The sequence below is a fragment of the Juglans microcarpa x Juglans regia genome, chromosome 4S, assembly GCF_004785595.1.
Source record: "Juglans microcarpa x Juglans regia isolate MS1-56 chromosome 4S, Jm3101_v1.0, whole genome shotgun sequence".
Taxonomy (NCBI): Eukaryota; Viridiplantae; Streptophyta; class Magnoliopsida; order Fagales; family Juglandaceae; genus Juglans; species Juglans microcarpa x Juglans regia.
This window is the reverse complement of record NC_054601.1, coordinates 12897475-12918802: the sequence shown is the minus strand read 5'-3', so window position 1 is coordinate 12918802 and position 21328 is coordinate 12897475. Positions and strand designations below refer to the sequence as shown.

General features: G+C 36.7%; 1 protein-coding gene across 1 annotated transcript; it reads right to left on the bottom strand.

Moving 5' to 3' along the window:
* Nucleotides 1-1216: 1216 nt before the first annotated feature.
* Nucleotides 1217-8785, bottom strand: LOC121262613 (transcription factor BHLH42-like). Its single transcript, XM_041165163.1, has 8 exons — nt 8321-8785; nt 7970-8224; nt 6291-6387; nt 5589-5603; nt 5395-5451; nt 4690-5269; nt 1675-2642; nt 1217-1536 (listed from the first exon to the last, which is right to left on the bottom strand). The coding sequence occupies exons 1-8, from the start codon at nt 8422-8424 to the stop codon at nt 1450-1452; spliced, it is 2163 nt and encodes a 720-aa protein (XP_041021097.1). The 5' UTR covers nt 8425-8785; the 3' UTR covers nt 1217-1449.
* Nucleotides 8786-21328: the final 12543 nt, after the last annotated feature.

Sequence of the window (21328 nt, the reverse complement as noted above, 5' to 3'; positions counted from 1 at the left end):
AACAACATGAAGAACTATCTCGAACCTTGATAATTTTCTCTACTGTTCGATTGCTGGAGGAGCTCCATTCGAAGAGTGCCTTGCTATTTTTCTATTGAGTACTGATACCATTTTCATCCATATATTTGTTTCTTACCCCGTCCACAGTTTGATCTATTACAACGATGCGCGCAGCATCACACGGTGGGAGCAGCCCCACGTGGTGCGCACGACACCACCTCATGATGGGTGTTGCCCAATGTGGTGCGCTCAACACCACAAGGTGGGCGCTGCCCAACACAGTGTGCTCAACACCACATGGTGCGCCCAGCACTACGCGGTGCATGCATCACCCATGTGATTGTGCAACAACCATGCGGTGTGCACCACCATGGTTGATGCGGCATCGGGTGAGCACCGACACCTTAAACATCGTCATGGTGCAGCGGCGACACTTGGTGAATACAACATATATTGTATTCTCAAGAAGTACTATATATATATATATATATACAAATCAACAGATAAATACATAAAAAAAATAATACTGTCAAATACATCCAGCAATGGCGCGACGTTCATGTAAACGAAGATGAATAAAAACTTAACGTAAGAGATCATGGCATTTCTAACAGTCTCAAACATGTTTTATAAACAGAGACTCATCACATTATATATATACATGATCAAATTCACAGACCGTTAGAAAAAGATATCAGTATTACATAAACAAGAAAAAAAATAGAGACATATATCACTGGGAACAACTAACGATTGCTTTGATACAAATGTTAGAGTACGTAAATATACTAAGCAGAAGAAATACCTCAAGGATAATCTGTGTAGTTGTTTCACAAGTGAGTCCAATGTTCAAATCTCTAATTTCTCCTTCACCTGATGTGAGTGTGCTACGTAGATAAATCTAGAGACATACTCAATATGCCCATAGCCTAAGTATTTTTACTCACAAAACAAAGAGACTCCCAAATGCCAAAATCATGTCTGCCAGAGATGGATGACTGATTTAAAATCAGTCCTCGCATGGTAACTGTTTTTAAGGCCAGCCAACGTTACGGCTATAACTCCAGGCATAACTTTAGGCATAACACCTGGAGTTATGCCTGACATCCCAATAAGGGAAGTGGCTGGGGCACGCCCACTAAGGGCACCCCCTGCTTTATTACATAAGACAAATAAAAACTTTTATATTTTAATGTGTCACATCAAGATGCATTAGTTTATAATTGAACAAGCATTTTTCAGTCACAAATATTAACTAGTTTTCGCCAATATCTCTTCTCAGATTCAGAGATGATTGGCTATGATCAAATATACATACTTCAAACATAATGTCAATGTTAATACTAAACCAATCTACTCTCCCACTTGCACTTTATATATATCCTTATAGACATCCTTTGTTAGATTATGGATTCCCTGCTAAAATCACATATATCCTGCACTATATATCTAAGAGTCATTGTGGGGTATGATTTGATTTATTGCCCTCTTCACCTCCACAATGCTTCTTTTCTTCCCACTAACATTGTCCTTCACCTGTGGAAGTAGAAATTACATGAATTAATCTATCACCGTGATTATAAAACTTCAATGAAAACAAATAATCAAAATGTTGAGAAAAAAAAAGTCTAAAACATGTAATTTTTAGACATTCATGAGCGAATTGCATTGTACCTTGGCTCTCATTTCAGCTACAAAAAACCCATTGGTTAATGAAGACTGAACCGTTGTGGTCTCAATCCGGAGTTCTCGGAGCATTTGCATGATGTCAAGCAACAATCCTTCCTTGTACGGGCATTGGAGCTCCAACAATCCTTCACTCTCTATGATCGACACCTGTACCATGGTCTCCATCGATGTCGGCGATGGAGGCGGCGGCGGCGAATCTACAGTCTTGGCTTTTGCGCTGCCATTGCTACCCTCCACAATCCTCAACTTCCTCTTCTCCGGCCCGGGTTGAACAACCTGAACCCGATTATCCGTTCCCACGCAGGCACGGTCCACCACTGTTACCCCACTCCTTTGCTCCTTCAAACTACTACTAGATCTTCGTAGGTCCCCTAAGCTATTTGACCTCTGTAGGTCCCCCAATGATCTGGACCGTTGATCGACCTCCATCTGCCGGTTATGTGCCTCCAAGTCATGAATTTGTTTACGTAATTGTTTCAAGTACTCAATGGTGTCACCCAATATGGAGGCTTTATCCATTTTGGTCACGAATGGCACCAAGGACCTTAGTATGATGAACCTTTCGTTGAGCTTTTCACGACGGCGGCGCTCAGCGAGGACGTGGTTGGCGCTGAGCTCATCTTGGGGGGTCCCCTTTTTGAACCGAGTCATTGTGGCATCGGAATCTCGTAATTTGGGGGAGTTTTCGTCACGATACTTGGTGTGGAGGAATGGAATGCTGAGGAGAACGTACTTCAGGAGCCATTGGGATGTGCTCTGGTCAATTGGAAGGCGGAGGTGGTGGTCCACTGCTGCGGTTGTCCACTTGGTAAATGCTGATTGGGTGGAGTAAGAGATGTAATCGGTGGATGCTGACTTGGCCCGTCGGCTGGTTTGGCTTTGGACAATTGTGGACACCGTTTGGGAGTAGTGGGTGTCCTCCTGTGCCAAGTCTTCCAGTGGAGCAGTAGTTCCTACAGAATCATAGACATAGGTATGTGAGAACAATTTTTTTTTTTTAAGGTGGTTTCGACTCCAACTTCGGCTGAAGTTATGCTCACCAGACCACATGTGAGAACAATTAGAAAATGGGTTTGGTATATTTTCTGGGATTTGTTTTTGGAGAATGCGCAGAGGAAAAAACACTTAGTTTATTGTACGGATAATGGCAGTGTGACACTATTAGTATATATGCATAACACAAAAGATATAGAAGGAGAAGACATGCATGCGGATTTCAACATATATTCCATACAGCAATCATGCATGTACAGTACATGATCAAAGAAAAAGTACAGTAGAAAAGGAAAATGGAGCTAAGAAAGTTGTCCTGTCCCATATTCTATTTTCATGAGGTGGAAAGGGATATATAAATACACAATACTTTATACAAACTATATTTTAAAATGAAAGATATTTTTGTAAAATATATCATAAAAATAACTTTATTTTATAAAAATATCATTTATTTTAAAATATAACTGATGATTAAAGTGAAGAGCTACTTCTCGGAAATGGAGTGAAAATATCAAATTAAATGGAGATTGATGAAGGAGGGAGAGTGGCACATGTACTGATCATGGAGGGTGAATTGGTGTCCATAGGTGAATTGGTCAGAGGCAAATCTAACTTCTTGGATGCATCGGGAAAAAGTGAAGGAAACCATGGAGGGAATAGAACATAAAGAAAAGGGCAATGAAGAGAGAGAGAGAGAAAAAAAAAAGAAAAAAAAAAAAGGAAGAGAGCTTCCCCTACTCCAGAAAATTTCTTATAAGATCGATGAATGTTGTGGATTGATAAGAGACAATCTTAGTGGGGGAAAAAAATGAAGAATCTCTCAACCACTATTGAATTTTGCATGGGTCAGTTGAAATTTCATTGCCCAAAACATTAAAGTTCCGTTTGAAACTTGAATTGAACTAAGATCAATTCATTCTAATATAATTTTATATTAAGTCTAATATTTAAATACTTAACTTTCAAATCATTAAATTTATCTTCACTCAAAATTTCTTTATAAGTGAGGTCCACAACTTTTTTCAACTCAACACTTATTTACATGAGAGACCCACAACTTTTTTCCATTTCACATAAATATATCTAAATTCATCTTAACATACAAACATATATAAACTCATCTTAAGCGGACTTCATAAAATTTACTCAATCATCTCAACTTATTACTATTAATAAAGAATCCAGCTCAACTCAAAATCCAAATATAACTAAATAAAAAAAAGTGTTCAAATATTTCCAGTTGTCGCACGTGAGAAGACAACTTGTACAAAGAAAAACGATTTTCAACCTCTTATTATATTATATATTATTATTATTACTATGTACCTTATATTAAGGAAAAGGTACAAGAAGCAAGCAATAGTTTGAGATAAGTAATGTTAACTATAAATTTTAAATATATACATTTGTATAATTTTTTTTTTATAAAAATATGAACTCTATAAAATAAAATCTATTATTTTATTAAAAATTCATATGGAATTTGGAATTTGTGTATTTAAAACTTTTATATATCATAGTTTGAGGAATAGAGGCCCTGTTGGGCGTGGGCATCGTCCACGCGAGAAGCATAAGCGCGTGCCCCACGGAATGGCATATTTGGGACCATGCGTTGCGTGCATCTCAGATCTAGATCTTGTCAGACACACCACAGCCTAAAAGGATAACAAAATCAATTCCAGCAGGTGTGTGTGCGTGCATGCATTGAGAACTACCATGTTATATATATATATATATGAGCAATGAGCATCACCGTCATCGTTGACTCCACTCGGATCTCAAAAGTTTCTTAGAAATTTTGGCCACACCAGACAGAAAGCCACACTTCTAGATTCCATTCTAGGAAACCAATCGAAGACATATATATATATATATATATATACACACACGTGTGTGTGTGTATCAAGACTGAGAAACTCGAAATTTACCCCCCAAGACTAGTGGCCAATTCTGTGGTGCGTGCAGATCGGGTCTTACTAAATATACAGTAGTTTTATTAAATACCTGAAGGTGGTTGCTGAATCCCAGTTCCACTGCCCAATAACGGATCTTGTTGCGACAATGGCCATCTTCGAGTTGACTCTGCTCTGTAAGAGTCAGCCTGGCGCTGCTGATTCGTTGGATTGCCCGATTGGCCCACGCCAAGCATGTGAAAATCCGAGTCCATATTGTTGGACCCATCGTCTGGGGAACCCAGCCGGATGTCCTCAGACATCTCCAGCTGCATGAGCTCGCTCGGCTCGGCCGCCGCCGCCGCTGCTGCTGCTATTCCTTGGGGGTTTGTGGCCTGCGTAATGTGATGGTTGTTACGGCCGGTTTCGATTTCCGAGTCGGACTCGACGTCCTCCTCCTCCTCCTCCTCCTCCTCTTCCTCGTCTTCTTCTGGATTATTGGTGTTGACAGGAACGGCTGCAACCGGGTACATGACAGGGACGGGAGGAGAGTGGAAGCGGGGGTGGTCGGACGCCGTCTCCGGATTGGAAGTGGAGTGCTCGGAGAGAGCGGGCTTTGGAGGGTGAGGTTGGTGGGGGTGTCCGGTGAAGAAACTCTTAACTTGTTCGATCAACCCAAGGTCTTCTTGCACCTGCAGCATTAATCCATCATGGAAAACTCTTCTCTATTTATTTTTCAATGAGAAGTTTACTTGCACATACATTTTCCTTTACGTAAACACAAAATAATTGATGAAACAAAACTGGGTCTTATTACCTTCTCTGTTGTGCCAAATTCCACGACGCCATCCAGCAGGGGAATGCATAACACTGTCTGAAAAATGTTGGAACAATTAATGTGGATTTCTTCGACAAAAGCAAAATTATTTGCTAGATGAGCAAAAAGACATGAATGTAGTAGAAAAGATCATCAAAGTACTGCGGGCATACATGCATGGCCATCGGAGTTACCTGAATGCGCGCACTCTGTACAACGAGAAGCAAGTTGGAGTTGAAAAAGCATACGCATGCAGGAGAGGAGAGGACGACTTTGTTAGTTATTAAGAAACGCAACTCAAATAAAACATTCATAATTTGAAACTAAATTGTTATAATTATGTAGTTCTCTCATTAATGATTATAATACATGATTAATCTTATTTCATGATCAAACATTATCTGTTTATTATTAAATTAATTCTTATTTTTTAAAAAAAGAAACCTTAAAAGTTCGATGAAAACAGCTTCTCTAATCCAGCCAAATAGTATCCCCAACCTTTTTCTTCACTTGTCCTTGAACAAAGGAAAAGAATAGTTGGTGAAATTGCGTGGGGATTCGTGCCCTCATCTCACATCACAGCAAGACTTTGGTATATAGACGACAACAAAATGATCTGCTTAATGATCATGCATGACCTTTAGAAGACAAAGTGGTACTAGTCTGCTATAAATCAACAAGCAGCAACGATCCATTTTAATTTCAGGCACTAAAAATTAAGCTCGATCGTAGTCTTTCAATTGAGGAACTTCACCGATTACCACCATATTAATCAAGAGCTAGCTCCATTTAAAATCTCCATTTTCTTACATAGAATTTAATGACTTAACGATTTGCAGTCAAATGCACAAGAATACCAAAAAGGAATTAAGTAGAGTCGACGTATATAAACATACCTTGGCTAGAATGGCTCTAGAAAAAGTTTTGCTGTCGACATCATTTGCACCGGTGAGCCATACGTGCTGCCGTTTTGCATATGCCTTTCCAGGTAACCTTCATTAATCATGAATATATGTTAATTTTGAGAGAGAGAGAGAGAGAGAGTACACATAGATGGGTTGATGTTTTTATACAATTGCATGATGGCTAGTGACATGAGGTTTTATATATCCAACGTAGGAGAGTGATTCTACATTAATTTGTTTAAACAAAAGGAACAAGGAAAAGAAACAGTACTCAAGTGAAAATAAGATATAAATGCATGTCTGGATGAGGATTAATGCATGCTATTTTCATGTCGAAGGTATATACTCCCAATATGTTTAAATTCTGATCGATGCTTCGTCCTGTTCTGGGGGTGCCCAAGGGTTACGTATCTGTATATCCGCCATGAGCAGCTGCCATGAGAGCTCAGCGCAGAGAGAGAGATCTCCCCCCGGGGGGGGGGGGGGGGGGGGGGGGAGGGATCTTACTGTAATCGCTACAGTAAGATTAGTAAGTTCAGTGAGCCCGTGTTCTAATCTGCCACTAATTCATTTAGTCGACACCCAATTTCTCAGACAGTTTAATTCATTTCTGGAACTTATTTCCAGAAGCCTTTCAAGTACTTTTCAGTACTGACATTGTTAAAAACAGACTCATTTAAGACCAGATGGGACCTTGATAAATAACTTTAAGATATGGATGAGGAAAATATTAGGTTGCCTTTTTAAGTTGAGTATATGGTTTAAATATTTAATTTTTAAATTATTAAATTGATCTTAATTTAAATTTTTTTTTATATAACTTAATATATCTTTATACGTAAAATTTATAATTTTTTTAAAATTTTTATAAAAAGTATTAAATTTATCTTAATATTTAAATACACTTTAAATTAAATTTAAATAGATTCTATATAACTTATTTTACTACTTAATTTATTATTATTTATAAAAATTTAAATTTATCTTAACTTAACTAACAACCAAACGAAGAGTTAAAAAACATAATACAAAAAGCACTTGATTACTTCAATTCTAACGACCTCAATAACTTATCTTTAGAAAATAAAAATCGACAGACGAAATTTCTTTTTTCAACAAACTGGGGGACAGCCAACCATTTCCAACTGGCCCAATTACTCTTTCTTGAACGTAGTCAGCCCTATTTTCCAGATATGTAGCTACATTTACTCACACAACTGCCCCTAATCATCTTGTACGTACGCAGTTAATGCGCAGAGAGAGAGAGAGAGATCGAGATCAGAGAGCTTTCCATTTCTCTAGGAAATAATTGAATTGGATGTTAACTGTAATAAATGACCTTTTCCGGGTAAGTAGCCGCAATAAATGTCCAACCATCTAGGAAAGGAAATTATCAGATTCTTTCACTAACGTTCGAAGATAGAAGGGGAGAAAGTGGAAGGGGACCAGTATGCAAGGGACAATTGTATTGCCTATGTGTGACAACAGAACAGTGTGTAAAATGAAGGAAATCATTCACTCATGATTTTCTTTGTTCTATTTTTGTTTACAGATCATTGACGCACAATGAGATCGATTCACTTCAGGAAATTGACATTGAGATAAACAGGTAAGCAAGGAAGGAAAGCTAATCGATGGAGCAGAAGTGCATGTATATATATAGAACTTACCCCACACCTGGGGAGAAAGAGAAAGAGACACACATCAAGTAGAACCATTCCGACTCGGTCAAGTCCTCCGGTGACAAGGCTGCACAAGGCCGCCGTGCCGGCTGGTTTGTCTCTGCGGCGGACAAAGAATCGTAGAGCTCTCTAAGCTGCTGACTTCTCTGAAGAGATGCCTCCTCGGTACTAACCTCCATGGGTTGCACCGTCTTCCGAGTCTTGATTGCTCCATTGTAATACCCATCAGCCCAAACTAAGATCCTGGGCAGCCAAAGATATTTTATATATGCCACAACGCTAGCTCTCAACTACCACCAAAAAATAAGAGGACAGAGGTCATAGTTATTTTGGAATTACCCTTGTTGTGGACAGAATTGCCAGAACAGACTGTATGTCCATTGAACGGATTGCACCGCAGCCTGCAGCATACTCTGAAGCCGGCTACTTGGCGGTGCAGCCATCCTTTTGATGTAATATCAGCCCCCGGAATTGGTTAAAAGAAAAGAATAAAAAATTGAAAAAAAAATTACAAGAAGAAAACCACCTTTTGGTTTCGAAGGTAGTAAGTAGACAGAAAGGTAAACTGATGATGATCAGGTGAGCTGAAAATCAAACCCCTGTCATCTGAACAAAAAAGAAGAGGGAATCAAAGTGTGGGGAGGAGGCTTTTTGGGAAAGAAGAGAAGGTAAATGGCAGACCTGCAGGTGAGAGATAGAGAGAGAGAGAGAGACAGAAAAAAAGTTAGATGACTTTGAGGAGGATATGTGAATAGCCCAAGAAATGCCACGCTTTGTAATGGTTGACGATCCAAAAAAGTAGAAAGGAAAAGACATTGAAAGGTCGTTAGCTAGATCACTAGGTGAGCAATGAATAAAAATTCAAGAGAGAGTAGTTAGGGTTTGTGCCTCAGAAAGAGAGAGACAAGTGGGGAGGTCTTGATTATTATTGAATGGTCGGTCTACCAGACAAGTTGAGAGATCACATATGGCAAGATGAGGTAGGAGAGTGTGGGATTTTGGTTACGCGAGTGTGTTTAGTGAGGATGGGGAGGCGTTCAGAATTATTAGGTGGCGAGAAGACTGGAAGTTGGGGTTTTTGCATTGGAAGTCATCGGGATCAGAGGCTACCAGTATTTCCTCAACCACTTGTCAACACCATAATTCTGAGCTGCTAAGAAACCGGTTGTAATTTTTTTTTTAATTTTTTTTTTCCCACTACTTGTCTTGTTTCTAAAAATAAAATATTATTTCATCCCCAATGTGTTCTAGGAAATTGGGAATTTCACCCCAATAAAACTAGAGTAGTTTGGGATGAAATTTAAAAAAATAATGTAAAGTTTTCAATTCAAATGAATGAATATCTTGGTCAAACAATAAGGAAAAATTTAATTATAGGCGATTCTGTATATTAATATGCGCACCTATTCAATATGATTGGTCAGAAAGTAGATTTTATTGAAAACAGTACTAATTTGAATTTAGAATACGAAGGCAACAACATTAATACGCAGATTGGTATGCAAACTTGCTTGTACATAGCAAAACTCAACAATAATATACTGATTAAACTAAAGTTCTCTTTTCGATCTAGCTAATTCTTCTATTCATAAATCTGGTTTCTTTGCTATATATTCTAGAAAATACTCTAGTCATAAAAAGATTATACAAAATAATCCAACAAACTAATATGATTTGATGTGACTCATTAGATTATAAAGTTATTTTTATTATAAAGTAGATCTAATAGATCAGATGAAACCATATCAGTTTGTGATCAGATTACTTTTCTGTAATCTATTTGTGGCTCTAACAGTACTCCATATATATATATATATATAAGTGAAATTTACAATATTTGTTGTTATTCGTATGAGTCTTTTGAACAAGAAATTTAGACAAAAAATATAAGAGACTATAATCAATTCAAGGAAAAAAAAAACTTTTCTTTAAATGGCTTAATTTTTGTTGTCTGGTGTATACAGTAGTTTAAAAATATTTAGAGGCCGTGTCCTCATTTAAAATTAATAAAGAGAAACAATTTTGCCTATATCTTATGTTGGGAGATGAGGGACGTGCATGATGACTAAAGGTGCAAGGCAAGATATAGGCCTGAACAGGGAGAACGAAGACGCGAGGAACTCTCAATTAGTGAGATATAACAGCCGAGATACCGCCCCGGCTCGAGACCTCAGGAGTCGACTCCAGGGCAACCTTGGAAGTGTGCAATTGGAATAGGCTAGCATTAATGAGATTAAGGTCAAGCTAGCCTACGCGATATTCAGAGTGGAGATCACAATAAAACGAGGGAGAGCACAGAGACAGTTTCCTTTTACGACCATGCCAAGCATTAGATCATGAGGCGGAACGACCTCTGCAAGAATTAAAAACGACACGAAGCCTTCACGTAAAAAAAAGAGAAGCAGACACTTTATATATTTGATAAGTCATAGGGAAAAGATGGCACGTATTTGAACTCATTCTTATTCACATTCACATTCACATTCACATTCTCCTCCTTGAATTTACACTGATTTTATATATGTATTTATATTTATTCAAAATGATAACATCTTATTGAAAATATACATTAGATTAAATAAAGAATTAAATATTAGTCACCATTAAAAAAGTATAGACGTTGACATATCATTATGATGAGATATCATTTTTGTGCGAGTCCTAGTGTATTTAATTTTTTTTAAGGTTGGTTACTCATGTAAATTAAGCATTTTTTTTTATTTTTTATTTTTTGTTTTTTATTGAAATGGATGAAAGCTTAATATATAGAGTCAAGCTACACGCTTGATCTACAACAAATAGATCGTCATTAATAGAGAAAGCGACCAATGAGATCAATGGGACCTTTACATAAATGTTTCAAAAACATTTTTTCATATATATATATATATATATATATATAATTTTACGTGTGTTTGTGAAAATGAAGAAATCCGAATCTCAACCGATAAATTAGTACCGGCGGCCTGGAAGCAAGCACGCATGCATGTATCATGTTCACCAGAAGCTGGTGACGACTTGAAGAAGAAGAAGACAATAAAATCGCAAGCTAAACTGGTAGCTAGCTAGACGACTCTTTAATTAACTGTATAAATATTTATGACGGTAAGCATGCATACAAGGACCACTGGTCCTGGATATATTTATTACGTAGATTACAGTACTTGTGAATCTAGTACTGGCCGCTAGCTAGGACTTTTCCGGCCGGGCCCATATTTTCCTCAAATTTTCTGCTGGCCTTCGTGGTTCAGACTGGCTCCCTCTGATCTGTATTCATATCATATGATCAATTAATTTATTTACAAAGAAGTTAAAAGAAAAATATGAATTTTGTAAATCATGAAATCTTATTATGTAAAAGCGTAAATGATATATTCTTTCTAACCTGCTCAGTAGAATGACGTGTTCTTCAATAAATTTGAAGAATAAAAGATGAAAATGCGATGGATCTAACCATGAGATCAGTATAATATAATTTGAAGAGAATTAATATATGTGGCTATCCATATTAATATGGATGAGGAGCATGAGGATATCATCTACGACATAGCAGGATCATGGCCGGGAAGATGGCTCCACCCCCTCATCACCCTCAGCCCCCCTACACCTCGTGTTAGATGAGTGATATTAATTTATTTGTTTTATTTTGTAAGTTAATAATTTTAATACTTTATATATTTTGATTTTGTTATAAATGCATACATGAAATATTATTTGGTGGATGGCAATTGGTTTCCATATTTTAGTATTCTTGCTCATTCATGCAGTACCGATTCTTGAAATTCTCATTTATGTACAAACTCTTACAATTCCTAAATTCATCAATGTATCTCAATAATTCATATATCACCACTTCATATTTCTTATCCTCTTATGCATATAAAATGGTGTTTTGAGAATGATATTTATAAGCTCCTGAAAAGCTAGGTTTACATTGCTATTTTTTCATTATCTTGCTACTTTTCTTTAGTTTTACAACACGTTAATAGCAAGAGACTCTAGCCAGCCGTTGTGTTTTTTTAATCTTTGGCAAGATATTTGCGTAACATTTCTCAAACTACTCTATATTTCTCTTCTATAAATATTGATATATGCTTATTGCAATATAAATCATTTTATAAAATCTTTATATGATCAGCTATGTGATAATATAGAGTATAATATTATCAGATCAATGTGATGAATATTTTTATCTTCTATATGTGAGTTCGATTTTAAATATTTTTTTCTCATATTTAATATGTTTGATATAGATCATGTCAAATCTTACAAACTCAAATTTGTTATCCCTGATGTTTCTCGAAATAATTATTTATCATGGATCATTAATGATGAGGTTCATCTTGATGAATGAATTTTGGAAATACTATTAAGAAATAAAATAGAGCAGCACTGAATGATCATTCTAAAACAATAATTTTATTAAAAATTGAGTATCTCACAATAAAAGATCCATTGATTCTATGTAATAGTTTAAGGGAGTGATACATGTACCAGAAGACAGTGATTCTCCCAAAATTTTGCTATGATTGGATGTACCTAAAGTTGCCCAATTGAAATTGTGTAGAGGAAAAAAACGCTACGATATGTTTGAAATGAAATATATAACATAATTATGCCTTGACTGTGCTCTTGCAGTAGCAATATCGAGTGCAAAAGTTTACTAAAGATTTTGAATTAATTTCTTATTTCCTAGTGACTGAACAAAAAAATGAGCTGCTAATGAAAAATCACCAGTCTTGTCTAACCGATTCTACTCCATTTCTTGAAGTGAATAGAATCTCATTTCATCATAAAAAAAAGAAAATCGTGGTCGCAGACATAGATGTGGTAGAAAAAACTATCAAAATAAGGGGGCATAGTCAAAGTTTGTCAAAGAAAACTGCTCCATGCCACCAGAAGTGGAATCACACCATGACAAAGTAAGATATAATAAAGACTTGCAGAATAAGCTTGTAAAGAAATATGAAAATAAATGTCACATGTGTGGTATAAAAGGGTATTGGTCACGTACATGTCGTATGTCCAAACATTTGGTAGATCTATATCAAGTATTTATGAAGAAAAAGAAAAATGGATCTAGAAGACCATCTAACATATTTTGATAATCCAAATATGATGGTCCTAATCTATCTCAATATTTCTGATTTTTTTATAGATCAAAACAGAGATAATGATATTTTGATTAGTGATGCATATGACCATAATAGTTAATTTTTAATTTTTCTTACAATTACATTATGTTTGAATTGTTAACTTTTAATACATCATGTTAAACTTTCTTTTTAATTAACAAAGTTATATATATATTTTTGTTTATAATGGGCCATGAATTCTATTGATGCATTGACCAATTCCAAGATAATTGGTGAAGATATGTGTCTGGCAGACTGTTGAACAACACACAGTTCTTAAGGATAAGAAGTACTTTCAATATTTAATATTATATAACGCCAACATCAATACAATATCTAGGTCATCGAACTTAATTGTAGGCTCCGGAAGAGCAGATATCATGTTACTAAAAGGAACAAAATTTTGTATTGATAATGTTTTGTATTTTTCGAAGTTTAGAAGAAATTTACTCAATTCTAAATATATTATTCATAGTAGTTATCATTTTGAAATTACTAATGAACGTAATAATAAATATCTTTACATTACAACAATAAACTTGGGCAAAAAACTCAATAATTACTTAAAGTGTTTGTATTGCCGAAAAAGCCAAAGGGTCAACATGTCAAGTTTGACTACAATTACTTGAAATAAAGATGGTCGCTAAATGTCATTTGCAATGGGTTGAGATTACTCTATTTTGTAGTTGTTAAAACAAAGGTGTTTAACCGTGTGGTTTACGGTGCAATCGTGGTTGGTTCTCTGACATGGCTAAGGTGACGTGCGTTGTGGTTGAGGGAAGAGTCGTGGAGGAGCTTGGGTCATGGCTTGAGGCACTGGTGCATCAGCCGTAGTCTTGTGATGAAGGGGATGAACATATAATGAATATATATATTAATATATATATATATATATATATATATTAATACACACACACACACTAGCCCTAGCTATATCAGGAAGGAAGAGAGTCGTGATTTCTAGGTGGGTAAGTTGACAATCTGATTAACACATCTTCTAGACTTAGAAACCACCCTAAAGGCAGTGTAAAGGGTGGAGAATAAAATCACATTTAAAAATATATCTATGTATATACATATATACTAGTGGAAATCTGAGTGACGGAGGAGGGAGACGCGTATGGGCCGAATCGCTTAGTGGCCAGATATTAAATTCAAAATTGAGTCCAATTTGTCCCGTAGTGTTTTTGGGCTTATCCTGTCCTCAAAATTTGCTAGCATCTCAAGCAAACTACATATTTATCCATCACATCTGTTCTATGTTTCTATTTTAAATCCTCGATCATTTAGTTGAGCCTAATATTCCAAGAGTTTTATATAGTCCTCCGATATTTGTTCATAACCCTCACATATTCTCCTAACCCTTTACACATGCACGTCCGCATATTAGCGTCAACCATCCCAAATTTCGAGAATTCAATACAAGTCTAAAAATATAAACCTTAACAATGGGTTGATGCAAGATCTAAGAATAATTTCACAAAAAATTATCTTAACTCCAGGTAAAATAGTAAATAAAACTCTCCACATAAAATAATAAAGAGATTCTCCACATACAATACTAAATAAGTTCTTCACAAGAAATAATAACATTGGATAAATAGGAGCATAAAAGTCTCCAAAGTTCAAGGGTCCTTAATCTTACACTTCATTCATGAAGGTAACCAACTTGTGCCTACATAGTATGTCCATTTTAATAACATATTTACATATCTACTAATTCCTCAATATTATTTGTAAATACTTACATGCCTACTATGTTTTACCTTGAGATACTTGAAACCCTCTCGTTCATAATAATCCTCAAAATTTGAAATAATATAATAATCATGGGCCTATAGGTTATGGGCCCACATCTCCAATATGTTACTTTAATTATGCTTGTCTAGCATCTATCTCTAGTCCATTAACAAGTACCTCAACTATACGCATAGCAACACCAATTTAAACTTTCAAATCAAGCCTCAAAATCTCATGACATTCTCCAATTATGTTGGCCTAATCATTAAACTTATAATTTGTATGTCTAAGGCATATACATACTTAAATAAATCCTCTTCTATTCGTAATCCTTAAATTTACGCACTTGCAAAATACATTGGGTTCACAAATTCTTTCCACAACTTATTCTACATAAAATCCACCATATCAAAATCTTCCTAAAACCCATAATGTCCACCATTTATTGTATGTAAGAAAATCACATAGTTACCAATTGAACATAAGATACAGTCTACTAATTATCATGTAATACCATACACCATACATAACCTATGAAATAACGTCAAACACATTTAATATATTCATAATTTCCTCAAATAGAAACTCCATAAAATATAAGATAATTTCCATTCATTCCCAATGCACCATTAACCTTAAAAGCTAAAACTTACAAACTTCACCTTCCTTCATCTGGTCTAGAAGTATACATAATCTCTAAAACTTGGCTTGCTTCTAGCCGATAACCAATTCACTAATAATTACCTCAATCGATCAAAATGTCATAACCTTATTGACACGTAGCTCATTTTACACAAAATTCCTATAAAACTCTAGATATTCATGCTACATGAAGTCTTCTAATACCATGTGCCATATACTAAGGTAACCAATAACTAGTATTTCGATAAATACAATAATAATAACAATAATTGTGAGAACAAAAACAACATCCAAGTGCTATCTATTGAGAACTAATAAACAACTTATCTTAATCTGAACTCTCCCAATAACTCTCGAGTGGGTCATAAGCATCCTTGGTGACTTTATCCTAGAATCCATAAAATACTGTTTTTCTTTTTCAAAAAGTCTACAGAATCTCTCAACCTTGGCTCTAATCTAAAGACCTTTATTCTTTGACATGATCTTCTTGGTCACCAGGGATCAATAATGATAGATCGAATAATTAAAAATTCATATGGATATCCATTAAATAACCAGAAGATTCTTTTATGGACATCACTGTCATAACCTTATTGACATGCAACTCATTGTATACGAAATTCCCATAAAACTCTAAATATTTATGCTACATGAAGTCTTCTAATACTAGGTGTTGTATTCTGAGGTAACCAATAATTAGTATGTCGATAAATACATAAATAATAACATTGTGAGAACAACAATATCCAAGTGCTATCAACTGATAGCTAATAAACAACTTATCTTAACCTAAAATATATCAATAACTCTCGAGTGGGCCATGAGCATTTTTGGTGACTTTATACTAGAACTCATAAAATACTATTTTTCTTTTCCTAAATTCTGCAGAATTTCTCGACGTAGGCTCTAATCCAAAGATTTTTATTTTTTGGCATAATCATCTTGGTCATTCGAGATCAATAATGATGGATCAAATAATTGAAAATTCATATGGATTTCCCTTAAATAATCAGGAGATTCTTTTATGGACATCACTATCATAATTTTATTGACATGTAACTCATTGTACACGAAATTCCCATAAAACTCTAGATATTTATGCTACATGAAGTCTTCTAATACGTGGTGTCATATTTTAAGGTAACCAATAACTAGTATTTCGATAAATAAAATAATAATAACAATAATTGTGAGAACAACAGCATCCAAGTGATATTTACTGATAGCTAATAAACAACTTATCTTAATCTGAAATATCCCAATAACTCTCGAGTGGGCCATGAGCATCCTTGCTGACTTTATCCTAAATTTCATGTGAGCCCCGACTCCCACGTACAAAAAACACAGGAATCGTGACGTTAGGATGATGACAACTCGGTCACGCATCCCAACGAAAGTGCCAAATGTGTGTACATGCAACAGTGTACAGTAAACAACGCAGCGGATAATATAAATAAGTCTACTACGTACCAGAATTTTAAATACAAATATTCAAAACAAATCATCTTTAAAAAGTTATACAATCATCCCAAATAAAAATATATATAAGTTTCAAACCAGAATACGAGTAATCCCAATCACTCCTCGGGCAGAGCCGACTCCTCAGGCTCACCCTCATCCTCATCTGCATCAAAATCTGCGTTACCAAAGAACAGTACCGCAGGTAAGTATAAACCAAACAAGCACGAGATAAAAACATATTGATGCAACCAACATGCATGCATATGATGAAATATGCATCAAATCCAAAATATCATTTTCTCCGAAAATGGATATTTTCCAACACACGCCAAAATCTCATTTTGGCCTAAAAACAATAATCCGTCATTTTTCCAGAAAATGACCCAAGTCAATAAAACATCATTTTCCTAGAAAATGAATCACATAAAATCTTTTTATTCAACACACGCTATTTCTCCAGAAAACAGCCCATTAATCCATTAACCAATGCATCATGATTTCCCCTAGGGATCATCCGCACGTCCTGGCTTCGTAGCGATGCTCAGTTTCACACCAAGAGCGTTCGTGGCCAAACATCCTCTAGCCCCTGCCAGCAGAGGGGTCACGAAGTCGGCACGAGACCATCTCGTCCGATCCCATTGTCGCCCAGCGACAACCCAGGGGACGTCACTTAGTATATTCCGCTCCCGAGTGACCAGAAGAGCTCCACCGAGATAATGTCCCATCTCGGCTTGGGGTCGTGATACACACGCACCCAAAATCCTTTAATACATGAAAATCCAGTTTTCATGAAACACATGAACATGAATGCATGTACACGAAAACCCAGTTTCTTTTACAAACATGATCATGCGTGCAATATGCCATGTACCTGAACAACATCATACCAACAACCAACATTTCACAATACCAATCAAACACACAACTCCGTCCACAATCCATCTAACCCCCGAACTTCTCGGACTCAGTCCGGCATGTCCAACCAGATCACAATAATATGAGTTAGTGTAAAAATATATTTAAATCATAATAGTTCATTAGAAAAATACTTACATCGCTATAATATGATTTTCGAAGGATCCCGGAGGTGCAAGAAATGGTGACTCAGCAACGTAACAGTGTAAAATACACTGTGGCCGTGGGTCTCAAAAACCCACTTTTGAATGGGGACAAACATAGACCCGAAATTGATAAGGTAGGGCTTAGAGATGTCGGTGAAACTAGTGGTGGTGGTGGTTTGCCGTGGGTGGCGGTGTAAAGGGCAGTTTTAGGCCAAAAATGTCGAAATTGGAGATGGAGATAGATAGGCTTCACCGGTGGTAGATCGAAGCCAATGATGGGTGCTTTGGGTTGCTAGGAGGTCGAGGATGAAGTGGTAAAGAGTTGGTGGCCGGAGGTGGCGCGATGGCGGCGCTGGAGCTTAAGATGCGCCGTGGCTGTGAACGGTTCGTGGATGCTACCGGTGGCGCGAGGGAGGCTGAGGTTGGAAGGGTGTGATCGCCGGCTGGTGGGGAAGCGAACGGCAGGGGCGGTGCGGCACACGGCGGCGAGCGGCGGTTGGGCTGGGAGAAGCAAGAAACGGGCGGGGAGAGAGGGGAGCAAGGCTGCGCGAGAAGAGAGAGAGAGGAGAGAAAAGAAAGAGAAAAAGAAAAGAAAAGGGAAAAAGAAAAATGGAGAGAAAGAAATGAGGTCCAATTCCCACATCTTGGGTCACAAAAAATGATCCAACGAAAATGATTTTAAAACAGCATCTCAATTAAAATAATTTAAACGTAATGATAAAATGAAAATAAAATATTTAAATCCAACAATCAATTAATTTAAAATAAAGAGATATTTAAATGCATAACAATAATTAATATTAAGGAAACATATCAAATTTAATTTTTCACAAACTAAAAATCATAAAAATAAACCTACTAAAAATTTGATAAAATTAAAATAAGAGAATAAATTTTTGAATAAATAAAAATAATCATTCAGTAAAAATACACTAAAATACGAGGTGTTACATTTCATAAAATACTGTTTTTCTTTTCCAAAAAGTCTGTAGAATCTCCCGACCTAGGCTCTAATCCGAAGATCTTTATTTTTGGGCATGATCGTCTTGGTTATCCGAGATCAATTATGATGGATCCAAAAATTGAAAAATCATACAGATACCCTTTAAATAACAAGAAGATTCTTTTATGGATAGCACTGTCATAACCTTCTTGACACATAACTCATTGTACATGAAATTCCCATAAAACTCTGGATAATTAAGTCTTCTAATACCAGGTGCCATATTAAGCCCGATTTTAGTTTTCCACGTACATCGCCCTTAGTCAGCACATTCATAAGGCGACTCATAACTCTTACTGCACTAGAAGTATCTAGTCTCGAACCGATCTTGACAACCTTAGCTAACTTTCCCAGACTTTCATGAGGAACGACAAAGTTAACTCTCTTTGACTTCCTCACATGTTTCGCACGATCAAGCCTACCATTTTGCACTCTTGTATTTCCCTGTACATAACTGGACCCTGATGTTAAATACAACGAGTTAGATCTCTTACCATGCTCTAGAACCAGCACACCCTTAGTGATCTTCCAAGCTCCTCTAGAGAAAACTATTGCAAAACCGTTGTCATCAAGTTGTCCAACAGAGATCAGGTTTTTCTTCAGATCTGGAGCATGTATGACTTGTTGTAAAGTCCAGCTCCTATTTGGACGTGTGATGTGCGCATCACCAACTCCCACTATATCCAGTGTCTCTCCATCAGCAACATAGATCTTTCCAAAATCACTAACAACATAATTTTGTATGATTTCTCGATGTGAGGTGCTATGGAATGAAAACCCTAAATCCAACATTCAATAATCAATCGGACTGTGCACTAGAAGAAGTAAGGCATCATGAATTTCTTCTACCACTATGTTCACAGCATCATCCTCACACTTTCTTGATTATTGCAGTTTCTCTTGATGTGGCCCAACTTGCCACAACTCCAACACGTGATCCGCTGCCCAAATCTCGTCTTGCTCTTCTCTCTACTCTTAGAGTTTGACCTGTCATATCCTCTGTCCCTATTGTCAACAATCAGGGCCAATCCAAAACCCAAGGACTCACCTGAGTTTCTCCTATGTACCTCTTCAACAAGGATCATGTCACGTATGTCATCGTAGTTCAGTTTTCGTCTTATCGGCTGAACTACTCACAGCCATCCCATGGCCTCCCAACTATTTTGTAACGATGCCAACAAAATCAATGATTTGGTCTCATCATCACACTCAATTTCTACAAAAGACTGTTGATTTATGATTGTCTTGAATTCATTCACGTGTTGGGCTACAGACATACCTTCCGACATCTTCAAATTGAACAATTTTTTTCATCAAGTGCACTTTATTGTTTACAAACTGCTTTTCATTCATACCTGACAATGTTGACATGAGATCCACAGTGCTTCTCTCCTTACTGACATTGTGTGTCATTGTTCTAAACAAGGTCAGCCTAACAACCCCTAAAACCTGTTGATCTAACAGGGTCCACTCAGCATCATTCATGTTCACCAGCTTCTTTCCCAACAATAGAAGGTAGAGTCTCTTCCCATAGATATAATCCTTGATCTACATCTTCCAGTACCCAAAATCGATACCGTCGAACTTCTCGATCCTGTGTGCTTTCATTTGATCTCCAGCCATCATCGTTCTCCTTCAGATCTGACATTGGCTCTTGATACCAGTTGTTGTGAAATTATTGTGCAAAACACACATATACCAACAAAGGCAAATAAAGTAAAAACAATCACAATCAAGCATGCGATGCACAATATACGTGATTCAGCAAATTTCCTGTGTCTATAGAGTTCTAGAAATCTTATTAACTAGAGGAGATTACAATCACTCAATCTCAACTCATACTCTCTATGACTTTTTCCTCTCTCACACAATATGCACTCACTAAACAATTGTTCTCTCTCAAAATATGCTTAAGGTTGTACAAAACAAGTCTAATATGATATATTTATAGCAAACTGCGCTGGAAACCCTAATCTGGCAAAATCCGCGTATTTTGCTCGAGTGGCATGTCGAGTGCGCTTTAGTGAACGGCCAAATCAACATTGGCTCGAGCGGGGTGTCGAGAGGTGTCAAGCGAACATTAGGATTTGTGTCTCGCTTGAGCTCACTGTCGTGTAGGACTCGAGCGAACTCTCGAACCTGAGTTTCGCTTGAGCCCAGTGTCAAGCGCATGTCGAGCGATTTCGCTCGAGTGCACTGTCGAATGCGCGTCAAGCGCACTTTCAGGAAACATATTTTTCAGCTTCAAAATCAGTCTCCACATACACTCCAACACTTTGGTTTCCAAACGATACGTCTGTCCAAT